Source organism: Ruditapes philippinarum, unplaced genomic scaffold (genome assembly GCF_026571515.1).
Source record: "Ruditapes philippinarum isolate M1 unplaced genomic scaffold, ASM2657151v2 ctg4938_1_1_1_1, whole genome shotgun sequence".
In the NCBI taxonomy this organism is placed as follows: domain Eukaryota; kingdom Metazoa; phylum Mollusca; class Bivalvia; order Venerida; family Veneridae; genus Ruditapes; species Ruditapes philippinarum.
Window position 1 is genome coordinate 9,594 of NW_026853881.1, and position 18,998 is coordinate 28,591.

Sequence of the window (18,998 nt, forward strand, 5' to 3'; positions counted from 1 at the left end):
TTATCGTGAATGTAAAGGGAAACTAATATATTTGAATCGTTGTATAATTTGCACTGATTCACCATGGCGATATTGCAATACTTTGGAGAACATAAATTATCTCAGATTGGTTTCACTTTGACAGATTTTCTCACAAAATGGTTGTGTCACTTGCCCGATTTTTCTATTGTATAAGATATCAAAAACTTCATTTTTATGGGTGATTTATAGAAGCTGAATGCATGTAATTGCCATATAAAACGGGTCTTGCAAAATGTTATATGCCGATGCCATGGATTTGTCCTGTTGGGTTAATGCATAATACAAATTAGCTTGGTCCAAATTATACGATAACATATTGAATATGAAATTACGTCATAGATAATAATAATTGTAAGATCTTATAACATCTGGTTCTTTTCTAAATAAGCAAACACCACTTATCAAATCGTCATATATAGAACTACTATATACTAACCTTTGAAGTTTTTGTTTCTTCTATTTTTCCAGAACACGGATTTCAAGGATTTGAATGTATTGCGGCGGCAAACAAGATCCGCAGATGGAAATATAGGTACGCATACTAAACATGTTTTTCAGTCTTAGATCTGATGCAACGATTTTATCAAGTAAATTCATAGCCAGAGATATATTTGTGTATGTGTTTAAATAAAAGATAAATGTATATATATAAAAAGCTGTAACAAAGTATAGCAGTGGCAATCATTTTACTATTGCATAACTCTTCTGTTATATGTTTTTAATGTTTCAATTTTGTTGTTGTAGACATTTTGGCATAAAACACAATCCAACATATTATGCGACATATTAACCCATTTATTATTACACCATAACCTCTAAATAATTATGTACAACTTCCACTTTAAAAAAGTCTGCAAGCCTACCAATGGCAATTTGAAATACGGAAAGTGTCGAAAAATAAGCCGGAATATACCTAAATATATCTAAATGTATCGAAGAATGCCGAATGTTTAAGTGATTATTATTAGCCTATAAAGTTAATGGTAATAATGATTATATTATATGCAGTATGTATAGATATAATAAAAGTGTATAAAGGGAGTTATAATATTGCATGACCGAGTGTTCATCAGATGACAGTGATTATACGGACTTATGGCGAAATATACCAAAATTCCCTTAATATGCAATGAACCGTTTTATTAATCATTTTAGGATGTATACATATGGAAATGTAAAAGGAGGGTTAAGATACGCTCCCAACTGGTCAATAGAAGTATATGGCTTGTACCGAAATATGTCGAAATTTTGTCGAATTATTCCGAAATATGCCGAATGTTTACGAGATTATAATAACCCTTATTATTACTTTATTTCAGGATGTATACATATGGAAAGTGTTAAAGGGTAATTACAATATGTATCCGACGGTTCAACAGAAGTATGTGGCCTGTATCTTATAGGTCAACCAAACGAGGTTGTTGTTGTAGCATTTCTAGAATTCAACGTTAATTGTGAAACTGGAGGTGTTTTGGCGGTGAGTCGTCCTTTTTTATGTCATAATACTCATCAATTATTTCTCTTTTTGAGCTATAGTAACCTATTTATCTTATTTGATTATGTCAGTTTACTTTTATTCTGTCACCGCTCTCGTGGGACGTCCATTTGTTCTCAGCTTTGTTTAGTGCTGTATGGAAGCTGTCATTTTTGCCCTATTTTGGTAACTCAGTAAGATTTGAACTCAAAAGATTTACATAGTCATAACCTGCAACTTTAATATTCCCAACCCTTTCTTCTTAATACAAAAAAGTAACACACAGCTCATTGCAAAAGCTTATTTAAACTACGGTGGCATTTTAAAAATCAAGAGCAAGGGTGATCCCGCTTCCAATGCTTCTATGACCGGATAAATCCCGTGACAGTACGGTTTTTAAAACCATAAGCAAATTAAGGTTTTTGAGGCGTATTGCATCACAATCTTGGTTTAAGAGGATTAAAATTTGTCTGAAATACGGTCCGTGATTTTCAGCGAAATTGTTCAATTACTCAGTCAATACATCTCCGCAGACTAACAACACCCTGTCAAATAAAAGCTTTTGGTTTGGTTTTTAAATAGCAATCATGGCTTCATACTTGCTCGGGTTTTTATTTCTTGCTCGATTTAGGAGGCTGCAATACAAAATTATTCAGCATTTCAATTTGAGAACTATAGTTGTTAAATATAGCAATGTATGGAGTGTAATTAATAATTATTATTCTCGTTTATATATTTTATATATGTCTTTCGTATAAAGTGTCACAGTTGATTAAAATTAAATTTTTTATTTTTTTATTTTTATTGTTAGAGATTTATGGTTTAGGGTTTAAGATTTATGGTTCATGGTTTAAGGTTTAAAGTTCATGGTTAATTGTTCAATGCTTAAGAATTATTGTTCAAGGTCCAATGATTATGGTTAATGGTTTATTGTTTATGGTTTAAAGTTTAAGGTTTACGATTTCAGGTTTATGTTTAAGCGTTCATGGTTTAAGATTTCTTGTTTATGGTTTTAGGTTTATGGTTGAGGGTATATGGCTCAACGCAAAAGGTTTAAGGTTGAAGGTTTATGGTTAAAGGTTTTTTGCAAAAGGTTTTTGGTTTAAGGTTTTTAGTTTATTGTTTCAGGATCATGGTCTATTGGTTTAGGTTGATGGTTTAATGTTTAAGGTTCAAGTTTTATGGTTAATGTTTTTTTGTTTAAGGTATTTAGTTTATTATTTTAGGTTCAAGATCTTATGGTTAAGGTTTATGGTTTAATGTTGATGGTTTAAGGTTTTTGGTTTAAGGTCTTTGGTTTATTATTTAAGGTTTTTGGTTTATGGTTTAAGGTTTCTGGTTTATTTCTTAAGGTTTATGGTTTACTGTTTAAAGTTTAAGTTTAAGGTTCATATTTAATGTTTATGTTTTAAGGCGTTTTATGTCGAAGAGTTCCGATAAATTTAACTTTGTAAGTGAAGACGTATGTTTCATTTTTTTAGATTTTGTTTGTTAATTTGTAATAATTTGTATTTTGTCTATTTTGCACACTTTCTTAGTTTAAAAAAAACAACAGCATACATCAGCAGGCATGCTACTTTTAGAAACGGTGAAATGAATTTTCAAAGCAGGATTAAATTGAAATTTGACTTAATAACAGATTGAAGAGAGAAAATAATTTTCATTGTAGTTATGTTATTTATTTGAAATTTGTTTTACGGCAATCAATTTAGAAAAGAAACTCATTCTGTCGCTTGAAAGTTAAAAAAAGTTTTAATAAAGTTGTCAGCCGCAATAAGCTTTTATTTTATGTTAGAAAATCCATTCCGTTTTGTTTCAAACAAAGTATTTCAGTAATTTTATGTAAAGTTTCTTACTCAAGGTAACAATGGGTTATCCCTGACTGGATCCGAACCCACGTGTCCAGCAATGCATAGATTACTGTGTCAATGAATGAATGAATGAATGAAAGAATGAATGAATGAATAAATGAATGAATGAATTTATGAACGAATGAATGAACATAAAGCGTATAAAATCCCTCAATGCACCATTGATCAGACACCTTGACCGCGTGATGACACATCTTTTCTTTACTATTTTTCGTTCTTTATAATATTGTTGCTCAGTAATTATTATTAATATCATTTATTTTTCCAGACATTAGACGGCTGGGAGCTCCAGGGTGACTTGTTCCCCAGTGAAAATGACCACACCCTCAGTCTGGCAGAGAGGTATCACATGTACTGTGGAGAAACTAGGCCAAAGAAAATATTTATATCATCACAAAACGTTGCCTTGATACAGTTTAGACACCCCAATCCAGGCGAGGGATTTAAAGTGTTCGTGAATTTCAAAAAGAATCCCCAACGTAAGTATTCCTTCACTTATATATAATACTTCACGTTTGTAACGCCGTTTTTTATTAGTTAATCGTGTCGTTTACATAGTTTTATATATACGACTGCTGTCAATTTATGAAGAAATCTCAGTTTTTTTTCTCTCTCTAAAAAACTAAGTTTGCTGCATTATAAATTCGTTATAAAGATTCTTGAGTCTTGGCGGCTCGGGCTATATATGAAAACAACCGTTTATATCGGGCCAAATAACCTGCAAAAATCTTTATAAATAATGATATAAATATTCGATTAAATACACTGCCAAGAAAGAACAAACAAAAGATAATTAGATTAAAAAAGTAATACTAATAAGAAAAAAGTAATAATAAAAAACAGCACACAAAACACCGCCAACTGTTTAATGTCATAACAAAAATAATTTTATCTCACTTTTTCTCTTGGAAATTTTATTGTAAAAACTGTAACCCAGCCCTTCTTCTGAATATTGTATAAAATGCCTTCTTTGACAACAAATGAACAAAAGGGGCTTTCTTTTCACATTAAGAAAAAATAGTAATGTTGTCTTATTCTCTTCCAAAACAACATAATTAAAAACTGAATATTTGTAATCTTGTCATTTGTTTTCGAACAAGAAAAATACGCATTTGTGGAAAACATGAATTTTTGTTCATTTATTGACTGTACTAGTATAAGAAATGGTATTATACAATTACTAATTTTCACCATGCTATAATTGCAAACCTATGAAGCCCATCCTCGGTAACCCAGGCTCTTTACCGTATACAAGTAAATATTAAGTGCAGTATATACGGAATGTGTACCGTGAGTGCCGCTTTATATTAGCAATGTGTAACGTACTTTCTTAATTTCTTTTGGATAAGAATAAAAAAATTATCAATTATATTAATATTTTACATGTTATTATTGTGTAATAGATTTGACAGCATCGCAATAAGTACATTTAAAGGTTGAATATCAAACAAAAATATCAAAACGTCAACAGAGTATAACATGGTAAATGTAAGCTGCGGATTTGCAAGCTGGCCTGGTTCTATACTAGTACTGTTTGCAACGGCTAATCAAGTTCGGAATCAGTCCGTGAATGACATCATCATTTTAGTGATTATCCTTTTCTTGCTCTGCCTTTCGCACTGTCCTCTTTTTGTTCAAGGGTCCTCCTGGGTTCCTTGCCACTGGTTCTTAGTGTTGGGTCGTGTTGAGGCCGCCTTGTCTTGATAATCCTGTTTATCATATTTCATATATGACCATAATTCACAATCTGACATCAGAGAAATCTTTAATCCGCTTGTTTTACCTCAATAATTTGTGATTATTTATTTTTATGAGCATATAAGAATGGAAATAGACTTTTTTACTTTTTATTGCATTTTTATTTGATGTTGTAAAACTGCTTACCTGGTGGTGGTGTTCGTAGTTTTCACTCCGGATCACGCCAATAAGCCACATTGAATTTACACCACGCCGTTCCTGGGTAGGGTGTCGAGCAATTTACGAGTTCTAGCTGAATTCACTTTCGCAAGGAACAGAAACTTCTGTACCTACCAGAACAGATGTACAGTGCGAATGACCGTAGATAAGATTTCGTGATCAATCACAACGAAAGTGACCTACGCCGTCCGGGAATCGATCCCGAAGCGTCTGATTCGTGAAGTTGATATTATACATTCGCGGTGTAGAATTCGGGAAGTTGAAATCGTGAATACATGAAGTTGAAATCTTTAATTCGTGAAGTTGAAACAGTTTTGTATAAATGCATCGAATATTGTTTGGTTTAACTGTTATTATTGGATAAAAATATTATATTTCCAGCCTGTAACGCAGTGGCCATGTTTGACATGGGAACACTTACTATGAAGAATTACGGCTAACGTCGTCCATAATCTTTAATGTTAGATGTTTGTTGCCTGAGGAAAAGAGCGACAGATGTAAAATAAATTTGTCAAAACGTAGTAAAATGTAAGCAAAGTAGTATTTTGACTTCCATACAAAACACTTATTCACTATAACTTTACTTATTGCCGAAAAAAAAGCAACAGATGAAAAGATGGTCCAGTAAATTGGCCAATAAATATTTTATGGATACTATAAAGTACACCAACATTAAAAGCTTTTGAGAAATAAAAGTAAAAACATTTATGAGGGATAATGGGCCTTTAAGTTATAATCAAATTTGTTTTGTTGTTCAACAACTTTAATATTTGACTTTCAGACGCTCCAGAAAAGTTTGTATTAGGCTGCCAACATTATGTAGTAAGAATGGTGTCCAGTGGCATTTTCCACAACACTGTCACATTCCAGTACTCACCTCCGAAGAAGAGGAGATTAATTGCCGACCGATATGTGCTAAACGTAAGTGGTTAAAGTGACACACTTCCAGATATGACTGTGCATAAAATGCATTTTTAAACAGAAACAAAACAAAAAATAAATTTAAAAAAAAAAATATAACGCCAAAAAAATAATAAAAAATTCTCGAGTGATATGTTTTTAAAATTAAGATGAAACTTCGAATGCATTCCCTAAATAAGGCAAAATTTACCGTTCTTACATGCAATTAAATGAAATTCAGGACTTATAAAAACTTCCATATTTTCTGACAAATTATGGGTCGCTTCTGTAATAATAACAACAACAACATATTAACAATAATGGTAAAATCATACAACAAAGCTGGAGAAGCGCCGCTTTAAAGAAGCTGATATACATGTATAGTTTACAAGTCTAATTATATTCGGTAATGTCATGATAATTTGTGTTTTTGTTTGATCTGTAATATTTGCAAAACTGTGACCGGTGACATAAAGTAGCTTAAAATATAGAATAAATATAGAATGACCGAAAGTAATGGTCAATGTATTACAGAGATATGTATACTGAAACGGAAACCCAGACATATTGCGCTCGGCCGTTTCACTCCTATATTTAAGGTATTAGCACCCTAATGCATTACCTCCGCTTTGAAGAGTATTCAAATAGGCTAGAACTACTGTTAACTACATTGAAAATGAGGGCCATGGGTTCAATCCCCAGAAGGGTCAACTTTTTTTTTCTTCTTTTTTCTTTAACATTATTTATGTATCTCTCATGTCCCATTTGGAAAGAAAAAAGTGTTTAATTTTGATTTTTTAAATCTATATTGGTATTTATTTGCTAAATTATGCTAACTCTAGTAATAAATATGGTACTGATATTTTCCAAAGTGTAAATAAAATCAAAACTAGACGGTAAAAGTATTTCATATATTTTACAAGATCAATCAATATACTTTTTTAAAAATTTAGGAAAAAATTTGAAAACAGGCACTCATTTGGGTAAATTTTAAGAATTATTTAAATTAGGCTCACTAAGTTAGAAAAATGGTCTGAGACACGTTGGTAAAAATGGGTGGGGTAAAGCGGGTAACATTTTTATACAGATTTCATAAATTTTAAGTAGAAACCATAATTTTGCTTATTTGGATTGTTAGCTGAATGGTACTATTTGGAAAAAAAATTAATAGGAAAACATTTTCTATTTGAATGTTATTGCAGGAATTATTTAAAGGTTCCTACTTCTTAAAAAAGGGCCCTCATAAACATCCTAGCTGGAGTTCAGAAAAGTGGCCATAACTTGATTTTCTGTACGGTAAATTTGTTTAAATTTTGCATACAAGGTGTACTTTAAGGTATACATCTGACTTATGATGTCAATTTTTTAGTTCCTGATAGTGCCCATTAGGGTCCTAATACCTTAACAATCGAAATAGTAGAGGAAAAACAACAACAACAAAAAACAACAATAACAACAACAAATAAGTTTTCAATCTGTATGAACATAAATGATGTTTAAGTATGGGTTAAAGTTTATTAGTACGTATTTACAAAAATAAATTTTTTACCGGCTAAGTGTGTTAAAATATTTTTATAAACAGTCGATTTACTAGTCTGATTAACAGTTTGCCGATTTACCAAAGTAAATGTGTTACGATTCATTTGAAATACTGCGATCCTATTGGACAAAAATAATTTCAAACACTAAATAATTTAACAGTATTTCCCATTTCAAAAACGTTAAATATGATTGAAAATAAAAATGTAATATTTCACGTTCAAATATAGAATCGAGAGAAGGTTTTCATTTTTTGCATAAATTATTTTACAACAATACCTTATGCATTTTTTTTTTTTCGTTTTCAGAGCAGGGCGACACAAGATATCAAACAACAGCTACAAGTATGCCCTTGTTAGAGCACCAATTTCGTTACTTATATGTTTAATATCAAAGACAAATACTTACAGTGAAAGCTATTTTTTTGCAAAAATATGCCAACCCAAAAATTTTCCAAATAACAATTGCCCTTGAACCATTACTGTCACAATTTGATAATAATCAAATAAAAGAGGAAATATACTCTATAAAGTGGCGTGATTTTCGTAATTATTATTATTATTAATATTTTATCATCATAATTATTACTATTTATATTATTTTTAATTTGACAAAGTCAATTATAATGAAATAGTATGTAACCTAACACTCGACAGAAGAATTGGATGTTACCAATCAAAGATAAAAACGGACAGTCAAATACAATACAATGCAATACATATACAATACCACTTAAAAATGACCACGCCCCATGTTCATAAGAACATGAACAGCATTAAGATCTTTCTAATCTTTTCCAGATAAGTCCATTTTGAATTTTAATTCTTTTAATATTGCTTCACTTGATCCAAGTAAAAAAAATATGCTTAGGCTAAAATGAGCTCCTCTAACATGTGTCGTTTCAGCACCAATTTTAGATAAATATTGAACATCAAATCTGTGTCTTGATCTGATCATGATACTGATACCTTAATCTTAAGCTTAGTTCACACGGATCCATAAGATAAATTGGTTGTTTGTGAGAATAATTATTACAATGAACTGGATCGAGGTATCGAAGCGATTTTCAGAACTATGTCCAGATCGTTGAAGGCGCAATTGAAAACAACAACAACAACAAACAGAAAAAAAACACAAAAAAACCACTTACTTCGGACTAGTAGCGACACCTTTTTTTTTGAAAAGAGGACACATCTTAAGGTTTATTAGCAGAACTGTGAGCCCACAAGCGTTTACCGAACTAAAACCGGAAGTCAGAAGCTGAGGTGTTTGCCGAACTTAAACGGAAGCCAGAAGCTGAGACATTTACCGAACTAAAACCGGAAACCAGAAGTTGAGGCATTTACCGAACTAAAACCGGAAGCTAGAAGCTGAAATCCGTTTGCAATTCGTTTGTTGTTTAGGACTGACCAGGTGGAGGACAGATTTTTATGTTGTTAAGATAACATTTCATTATAAACATTTACGTAACTCTGTGCGACTTAATGATACCTTGTTGGTCTAAACGTCTTAAAAACAAGAGAAACAAATAAGAAACTTCTCGCAACAGGAGGCCGTTTAAAACTTCCGTTACTGATAAGACTTCCGTAGTGTTCAAAACATCTTATCAATAGATAAAATCAGTCGTCAACACCCATCGATCGCACTTAAATGGGCAGGGGCACTTTTAACGTTTCTGTAAACATCTACTAAAGTTCATCTCATACGTAGTAGCTTAGATTTTAATTTTTTGCAAAGGGTTGACCGTAACTAAAGTATTTTCGTGGTGCTTGTCCGAATTGGTTTACGTATCGAACTAAAATATAAGATTCAAACTTTTCGCCAGGGGCAAGCTGTCGTTCCGCTTGAGCAACAAATTCTTACACTCATTGTTTGGTACTTGTTGGTTCAAGAACGGATTCGAGAGTGTGTGAATAATCATTAAGCTTCCTGCACAATCGGCTAAAATAAATTCTGTATAAAATAGTCTGAAGTTTTAATATAACAACAAACAATGCAAATTTGTACATTTGTTATAAGTCCTTGTTACAGGTCTTTTGTCCAAGGGCTTAATCGGTTTATTGCAGTTGTCTGAAGTACAGCAATATGTACAATCAAAGTCCAAGGTGATAATGTTGTTTGTCCTCCTCAAAGTTACGGCATTGTCGCTGTCAGAGCTTCCTAAGAACCACTCACGGGGTAGCAGGTGTCAAAGTTGCCGCAACTGAAAATATATGTGTTTATTTCATTGATTATTCAATATTTGAGCGTTTGCATCACGTGATGTTCTATTGTAAAAAATGACATATTTTTATATTTTTATTGAGTGTTTTCAACGCGTCGTATATATAATTCAATAGTGCTACAGTTCTCGCGGAGTCTTTGGTCCTCTTGGACATTTAGTTAAAACATACTTATTTATAATATATGCATTTGCGCAATAAGGTTCATAAAATAAAATTTGCGGATGGAGTAAGAAGCTTGAACAGCTTTTTTGAACTCAGGATTTAACAAATTTTAAGTAAGTGTTAACAAAATATTCAATACATAAACTAAACTATACATATCATATCGACCTGTGCTTGTTTTTTTTTTACATATACATACTGTCTTTATAATAAGTATTCTTGATCTAAATACAAGATAAATTAATGTTGATTTGAGGTATAAGCATGAATAAGAGGTTTTTACGGTAAGCTCAGACTTCTAAGCGTATAAAGCAAAATGTTATGTGTACACTGCAATCTCAGCATACCATATATCTTTACCAATTTTACTCAAGTAAGACTTTGGACCAAATTAAACCTTTCCAGAATGACGCCTCAGGACAACAGCCAAAACAATCATCTCTCAACAATAAAACAAAAATAGAATCTAACGTCTCGATATCATTTCTTAAAATGAATCTCAGGGATATTTTGTCGAAAAACCATTCTGTCGTCTGCCTTTGATCGTGGTTGTCACCATTGTCACTACATTAGGATTTAATAACCAAAATATCATAAAGGGACTTGCAAACCTAAGAGTTTTGGACAAGTCTATTCATCAATTTTAGGGAAGTACTGGCTAAATAGCAAACAAGTACAGGCCGTGGTCAGAGAGTGATGATGTAATTGCGGTTTTTGGTCTGAACTGACACACTTAGTACATTACTATATAAACACAGTATTTTTTATGTTTGATAATAAAGTTATAACAACTTTAGTATGTTATCAAAACAGTTAAGAAGTAGGACGACAATGACTTGTAAAACGTTCATTATCGCCAACACACTTTGGAAATCTGGAGACATATTGCTGTACATACTCTTCTTATCGACTAAAGAGACCGCCACTTGGCTTACATTTAACATGATTGACTGTTATATCAGATTGTCTGTGCTATTTGACCTCAACGGCCTGTTGCAAATATAATTGTTCCCAAAGATAAGTAAGATACCACTCAATGAGAATACGATATAACTGATAGATTTAACGATAAGCATATACATGTATTAGTTAAATCTTTGTCGGAAATATGCCAACACATTTTCAAGTGTGTTTGATTGCTTTTGTCGATTTTTGCTCCGATTTTAACGCATGTTTTAGTGAAATCTCGGCTGTCAATTCACTTTACCGGCTTACTTGGATAAAGTAATTATCAATTTCTCTGCAGTCCTTTTCCCACGTGTTTTATGAATTGGAAATGATAGACAAGTAACCAACAGACTCGATTTCCGAGATAAACTGTCCGTAAATAGTACACCGCTCCCTAGAATAAAACCAGCGATCACTGGATGATCCGGTGCTCTCCCTAAAGAGCTTAGTGGACGGACTTTTCTGATATTTTTTCAGACCTTATAAAATGTGAAATAAAAAAGCCATTTCTCACTGTTGACAGCAATACTAAATATATTGGATTCGTAGAAAACTGCACAACATATATCGGACTAGGTTAGCACCTCGGCCAAATATAGATTTGGCCTCAGCCTCTTATTTATTTGAACGCTGTGTACTCAACAATTGAACTCAACAATTCATAATAAACCACTGTTATTCAAATATCATTAAATATAACCAATAAACTTTCAGCGCGTTTACGTCACGTAATCCAATACGTCTATGTATATCATATCAAATAAATATTGTACCCCATTTAGCCTTGTCTTTATGTTCAAGAGGCCAAAATCAATATCAATATGTACTGTCTTAATGTAAAAATTTAATGGTCTGAAATGAAGAGGTCGTTACACATTGTTGAGCACAATACGGTTTCTGTTGGACTTCACAGTTGCAAACCAGGTTACCTATATCAGACTCGGCTACCGCCTCGACCAATATAGTGTTGACAGCTGTGTACTGCTCCAATGTAATTAAGTATTGTACTCTTTAACAATCTATGTGTACATGCATAACTTACTGTCTTGTAACCATCCTTGTTCCATCTATATGGTTGGTAAGCTTGTTTATGCAGTAGTTATTTGGAGGACTGCATGTCTGCGGCGCAAACAATTTTTCACATAGGAACTCGGGACCAGCGCATACATTGCACGTAACTGAAATAAAAGGAAGTATGCGAAACTGTATTAGAGGTCTGACTAAACATCATAATTTGACCTTAAAAGAATTAAAAAAAAAACTTCAAATAACTGGTATATAAACAATAATTCAGACCTAATAGAAGGTTGTAACAAATTAATTCCGAGTATTTGTATATATGATCTTTATATATTAATTACAGGATACAATCTTATCAATTTAGTCTTGTTTTCACATTCTGAGTCTTAAATTCTATATAATAAAAGCTCTAGTGTACTCCGTCATGTCCTTGTAGCCTCTTTTTTTAAGTCTGCAAACTATCCATATCAAATCTTCATTATTGAACTCTAAGTAACAGATTATGTCAAAAGGTGAATGAATGGTGGTTTGAAAGAAGAAGTAAGTGCACATTGTTCAATAAATATATATTTTATTGGATATATGCGCAGCTGTAAACCTATATTGTACTGAGCTACAGCAAAGTCCAATGTGTCATTGTCTGATATAATTTAGTATTAAACTCATCATTACATCATTATATTACAAAACAAGAAAATATGAAAAGGACAATAAAAAGCAAATTAAATCAAAATCAAAATCTGCTCCTACGCATTAGGATCTGACGGGCACCAATAAAAAGGCACCATCTCGTTATCGTTCAAACAGCCAATCTTCGGCGAGCTTTCACAATTTTAAAACCAATGCGGTTTCATTTTTACCGATACTGGAAAACCAATACCAAGGGGCAGGACGTGAAGTGGTTGCACACTTGGTTCAAGCGAGCGAATTAGTTGCAAACTTGACAAAATGGCGAACACGGCGTGATTTTTTGAAACGGGTGAACGAATTTTTGCCAGGCAAGTGGGTTTCTTTGTTATTTTGAAGTTCATTAGTATGTCTATTCCATAATGCAATATATATGCCACACTCGGTTAAAGGTTTCAGCATTCTAGATTCTGTTTTGAGAAAGTTATTGAAGATATAAACTGATCATGTAGATATTTTGAAATTAGACATGTGACTGTTCTGGTAGGTTTTTCTCCTAATTTATTCGAATTTGTACTTTTTGACATGCTTTTAACAATAACAAAATATGTTTCTGTCAATGCTGTACAAATGGTTTAGTTCTCAAGTCCGAAGATAACGTTCAATACACAAAAATATCTTGTTCAAGCACATTTTGGTTGCAGACTTATACTTCAAGCATTTTTGGTTGCAAACTTTTGTGTCAATAATGTGGCATGCATATTTTTAGCGAGGAATAACTAATCTTTTTTTTTTTAATAATTAGCTATACCCGTTCATCTAGTAAGAAATATATGTACAAATTGTGCATGCGTGCAGATATATCCTAACACAGGGTTTTTTTCAAAAAGATATAAAACACAATATGCTAAATTGAAGTTCAGCTGTGTTTATCTTCATCATTTTTTTCTCCTCGATATACTTCTTTTCTTTTTTACAAAGTTTTTCGACTTTTTTTATATCTTGGCATGACTAACTGTAAAGGAAAAGAAGAAAAAATAGTAACAAACAGCTTTCATTATTGTTCTTCTTTGAAATTAGAAATAAATTTTGATTATATAGTAGATAAAAACTATATTAACATTGACACAATTGCGTTATTCACATGTTTCTTTAAATTGTTCCTTATTATTGACCAATCGAAACATCTTCCAAATTCCCTAACTCAAACAATGACTTTAAGTAGTTTTGTCACGTATTAGTCAATGTAAATAACCAATCGTATATCATTTATATTATGATCTAATAACCAAAATCATTTTTAGAATACCAATTGACATATGATGTACATAAAATCCGAAATATTGTAAACAAGCATGTCATTTTAACTTTTGGTTTGTAAAATATTTACATTTACATACTTTATGTCTAAAGCAACTCCTGATCTTTACATACGAAACAAACAAATTAGCATTTCTTGTGGTTTTGATAAATTTTGGAAATTTTGCCGAGTAACACCGTATGTGAGCACATGTCCTTATGTTTATGATGAAAATAATTCACTTACATACAACAGTACTCTCACATACGTTTGTTTTGTATGTAGTTTTCATTTGCATTTTACATCTGATTACATATTGTAGAATTGAAGTATCAATAAATATTTTTCTATATGCTTTTATTTTGTTTGCAGGCTTTTACTGGTGATTATAGTATTGAATTGAGAACCATGTAATTTGAAACATAAAGTGCATAATTGTTGTAAAAGAAGAATGTATAAATAACATTTATAACAAAAACAAGTAACAGAACATAAATGTTGAAAATAGGTTAATAAATACAACCTTCTTTTTTGCAAAGTTTTACTATGGATTTCAATAGAATAATAATAAGTTTGCAACCAAAAATGCTTGAAGTATAAGTCTGCAACCAAAATGTGCTTGAACAAGATATTTTTGTGTATTGAACGTTATCTTCGGACTTGCGAACTAAACCATTTGTACAGCATTGACAGAAACATATTTTGTTATTGTTATATGCAGTTCAAAACTTACAAATTCGAATAAATTAGGAGAAAAACCTACCAGAACAGTCACATGTCAAATTTCAAAATATCTACATGATCAGTTTATATCTTCAATAACTTTCTAAAACAGAATCTAGAATGCTGAAACCTTTAACTGAGTGTGTCATATATATTGCATTATGGAATAGACATACTAATGAACTTCAAAATATCAAAGAAACCCACTTGCCTGGCAAAAATTAGTTCACCCGTTTAAAAAAACCACGCCGTGTTCACCATTTTGTCAAGTTTGCAACCAATTCGCTCGCTTGAACCAAGTGTGCAACCACTTCACGTCCTGCCCCTTGAATACTACATAGTAACTTTTCACGGTTTTTAAACAAACATGGCGCTGTTCAAATAATAGTAGATGAACAGGCAAACAGATGTTACCATTATATCTTTAGTTTATAATATCCAGTTCATTTGAGTCAAGTAATTTGACATTCTTTATCTAGCTCAAAAGAGAGAAAATAAGAATCCTTAAAGAAAACCTAAGACGAAAAAATTGAAAATGTTGCAGGCTCGGTTTGATTGAGCCTGTTCAGGGACGGCATCGGCTTTCAACAGAATTCAACATTTAAACATAAAATGGTAATATTTTAAATTTAGAAACATTCGCAGATGTGTTCATATGGCGGTTATTATGGAACCCTTAATGTGACTACCGTGTCATTCGTGGAAAGCGACGTATGGTCCTCAAGTAAACAAAAATGCGAACAACTAAAACAAAGCAACAATTTGCTTTATTTCCACGTGTCACTTCGTCTTATGTCTATCTGTATGGCTAAACATTGTTTTCTCGGAAGGTGAAACAAATAAGGTTGCATTCAAACATGCATGCCAAACTTTTTAAAGTAAATCTAATCTTTAGTCAGATTCGCATAAAATATGATAAACAAGATCAACAAGGAAAGGCGGCGTTCAAAGAACGCAACCCCCATACGACCCAGCAACAAGAACCAGTGGCAAGGAGCCCAGACAGACCCCAAACAAAAACAGGACAGGGCACAAGACAGAGCTCGGACAGGTTATTCACTAAATGATAAATAAATTGAAACTGATTAGGAATTCGAAGAAACCAAATAAATGATTGAATAATAGGCCCATAAAGTCAAAGGGCACAGGGGAAGGGGACAGGAGACCGGGGGAAGGGGGGAGGTTAATCAAAGAAATAAAAACTAGGGGTAAAGGGGGAAGATACTTACCGTAGACGAGAAAAACAACAAGGGACACAAGCAAAGTTGTCACCAAATCAGTATGAAACAACATAGACATACATCTGAGGAACACAGAGGGGCGCCGGCTTGGAACGGTCAACAGCATAATAATGACTGCTGGGGAGTTTAAACCGCTTAATGGTGCATCAAACCTCGCTCTTAGCCCCACCATGTTCCTATAAACGAGACAGTGTAAATAAAAAGAATCCCCGTCAAGTGAAATTCTAACAGTTGTCATGGTTACAATAGATTGAATAAGTAAAACACCAAAATGATCATGTAGAAACATAGAAAAATAAACCCAATAACCATAACAAAAGTACCCAATGTCCTAAAGGAAGACAGAGCAACAAGAAAATCACCTACAAGGGCGCGACGAAGCAAGGCAGAAGACGAACAATAAGACAATTCAGTCCCAAAGGGCTTTTAGAACTGTCCATCATAGAATAGATAAATACGGGATCCCTAACGAAAGCCCAACACGGCAAAATTGAAAATGTTGCAGGCTCGGTTTGATTGTGCCTTTTTATGGACGGTACAGGAAAGTGCAAGTTACCGTCCACGCCCCCTAGCACCGGCTTAAGCAGAATTCAACATTTAAACACTAAAATGGTGAAATTTTGAATTTAAAAACATCCACATATGTGTTCATACGGCGGTTTTCATGGAACCTTCAATGTGACACAGTAGTGTCATTCCATGAAAATCGGCGTATGGTCCCCAAGTAATAAAAAGCGTGTGCCCTAAACGAGAAAACAATGGGCGGAACTAAATAAAATTGAATTTTGAAAGGGGATCAGAGGTTATGAAGCCTGCGTATCACAGATAAGACGTCAAAAGATAAATTTAAAAAGCAGGCAACATATCCTAAGGGTGATTCAACATTATTCAAGTAGGAATATTGGAACCACCCAACTAGAAAATGCCGAAAAGTTGAAACTAAAAATACCACAAGCACAACAATAATGTCGTGCTGAACGATCTTCAAGGATAGAAAATATAACATCATTGATTAAATGTACGGGGAGACTTTTTACAGCCACCACACGGCACAAATAACACGGATGTGATCAAAAAATAGATAAATATGGAATCCCTAAAGAAAACCTAACACGGCAAAATTGAAAAAGTTGCAAACTCGGTTTGATTGAGCCTGTTCATGGACGGCACAAGTTACCGTCCACGCCCCCTAGCACCGGCTTAAGCAGAATTTAACATTTAAACACTAAAATGGTGAAATTTTGATGTGTTCATACGGCGGTTTTCATGGAACCTTCAATGTGACACAGTAGTGTCATTCCGTGAAAAGCGGCGTATGGTCCCCAAGTAATAAAAAGCGTGTGCCCTAAACGAGAAAACAATGAGACTCCCACTTGGTCCGTCAGATGTAATCAAGAGGAAAGCGTAGTGTCCAACTGTAAAAGGGGTGAACACTTATTATGCAGTATGTCTTCAAATAGTAGGGTCATAACCTATTTTAATAAAACGTATAATGATTTTAGTAAAAACAGCAGAAAAGTTACCATGACCCAAAATCTTACGAAGTTTGTAAATCACATCGCCATAATAACCAGGCTAGCTAATCCCTTGTCGCAGAAGAGTTTTTAAATCACTATTGAATTAAGAAATTAAATCAAAGTTACGATTGTAAACTTTAGTAAAATATTTGTAAAACATTGAAATATGTACAGCTAATTATGCTGAAGATATTGTACGTTTGACTGTTCGACTGGATTTCACGTCACATCAACACATTATAGATCATATAACGACTTTTTAGCTTTATTGATGGAGAAAGACCTCACATGGAAAAAGTCACTGTCGGGCTTCGAACCCACATCGGTGAGAGGCATGTATTTTGAAGTCAACGATCTTCACCTCTCTCCAACGGACGCCCAATAGATATTGTAAGAATTTTTAAATATTTCATAAAGAAGATCGTTGAAAACAAAATGTATAAACAAGAGCTGTCACGAAAAAGTGACGAATGTCCCCGAAAAGATTTCTTAAGCATTGCAGAAAGGTATGATGAAAAGAAAAGAAAATGAAGGTAACCAATTGCCTAATATTGTTCCTGTGAAATGAAGTGCTATTTATAGCAAACTTACCATGGATATAGAATACAACACATTTTCTTGATGTGGTAGTCATTTGTGCCAAGTTATTTTGAAATCTTTCAATGCATGACAATGTTACAGTTTGGAAACTTATACCTTATGTACCTTCTACCATTTTTATGGACATAAGTACCTTCAAGCTATGAGAGTGACCTTGACATTGGAGGTAGGAACATGGGTCTTGCACACAGTTACAGTGCGGACACGAATGTGTATTTCAAACCTTTCTTGAAAATGAGTACCTTCTAACTGAAAGAGTGACCTTAGAGTGAGCCTGCAACATTTTCAATTTTGCCGTGTTGGGCTTTCTTTAGGGATTCTGTATTTATCTATCTTAGAGGTAGGGACATGGGATTTGAACGCTACATGTCGTCTTCATGTGGAAGACATTATATGCTACGTTATTTAAAGATCCTTTCGTGCATAAAAAGTAACAGTCCAGACACAAATGTGAATACCTTTAAACTCTACTTGTGAAAATGTGAAACCTTTAAAACTGTAAGCGCGACCTTTACCTTTGACTAACGGACATGGGTCTTTCACCATGACATGTTTGTGCCAAGTAATTCTAAAATCCTTCCATGCATGACAAAACTACAGTTTGGACATAAATGTGTAACTTCAACCTCAAAGTGTGACTTGGATGTTGCACGTATTCATTATCCCTCATGTACAGACTAAATCAAACCGAGTTTGCAGTTCCCTTGTTACTTTGCTGTGATTCATGCTTCCAAGGGATCACATTGTCTCCAGATTTTTGACCTATTAGGTAGTGATATGGGCCTTAAGACGACACATTGTCTGGATTGGTGGACAACTGTACCAAGATTTTTAAATTCCTTCAATGAACAACAATGTCACAGTCTGGACAGAAATATGTAAACCCTTCAAATTATAAGTGTGGCCTTGACCT

General features: G+C 33.2%; 1 protein-coding gene and 1 long non-coding RNA gene across 2 annotated transcripts in view; one reads left to right on the forward strand and one right to left on the reverse strand.

The window, feature by feature from the left end:
- The first annotated feature begins 488 nt into the window (after positions 1-488).
- LOC132738225 (uncharacterized) lies at positions 489-5,729 on the forward strand. The gene is made up of 4 exons (XR_009626839.1): positions 489-553; positions 1,341-1,498; positions 3,635-3,845; positions 5,665-5,729. It is a non-coding gene; the product is annotated as an uncharacterized LOC132738225 (long non-coding RNA).
- A 4,118-nt stretch (positions 5,730-9,847) lies between these two features.
- LOC132738228 (putative per-hexamer repeat protein 5) overlaps positions 9,848-18,998 on the reverse strand; it is a 34,215-nt gene continuing 25,064 nt past the window's right edge. The window contains exons 15-16 of the mRNA XM_060725689.1: positions 12,100-12,235; positions 9,848-9,925 (exon numbers count right to left, since the gene is read on the reverse strand). Coding sequence (XP_060581672.1) covers positions 9,883-9,925; positions 12,100-12,235 — 179 coding nt within the window. The 3' untranslated portion in view covers positions 9,848-9,882. The remainder of the gene's footprint in view (positions 9,926-12,099; positions 12,236-18,998) is intronic.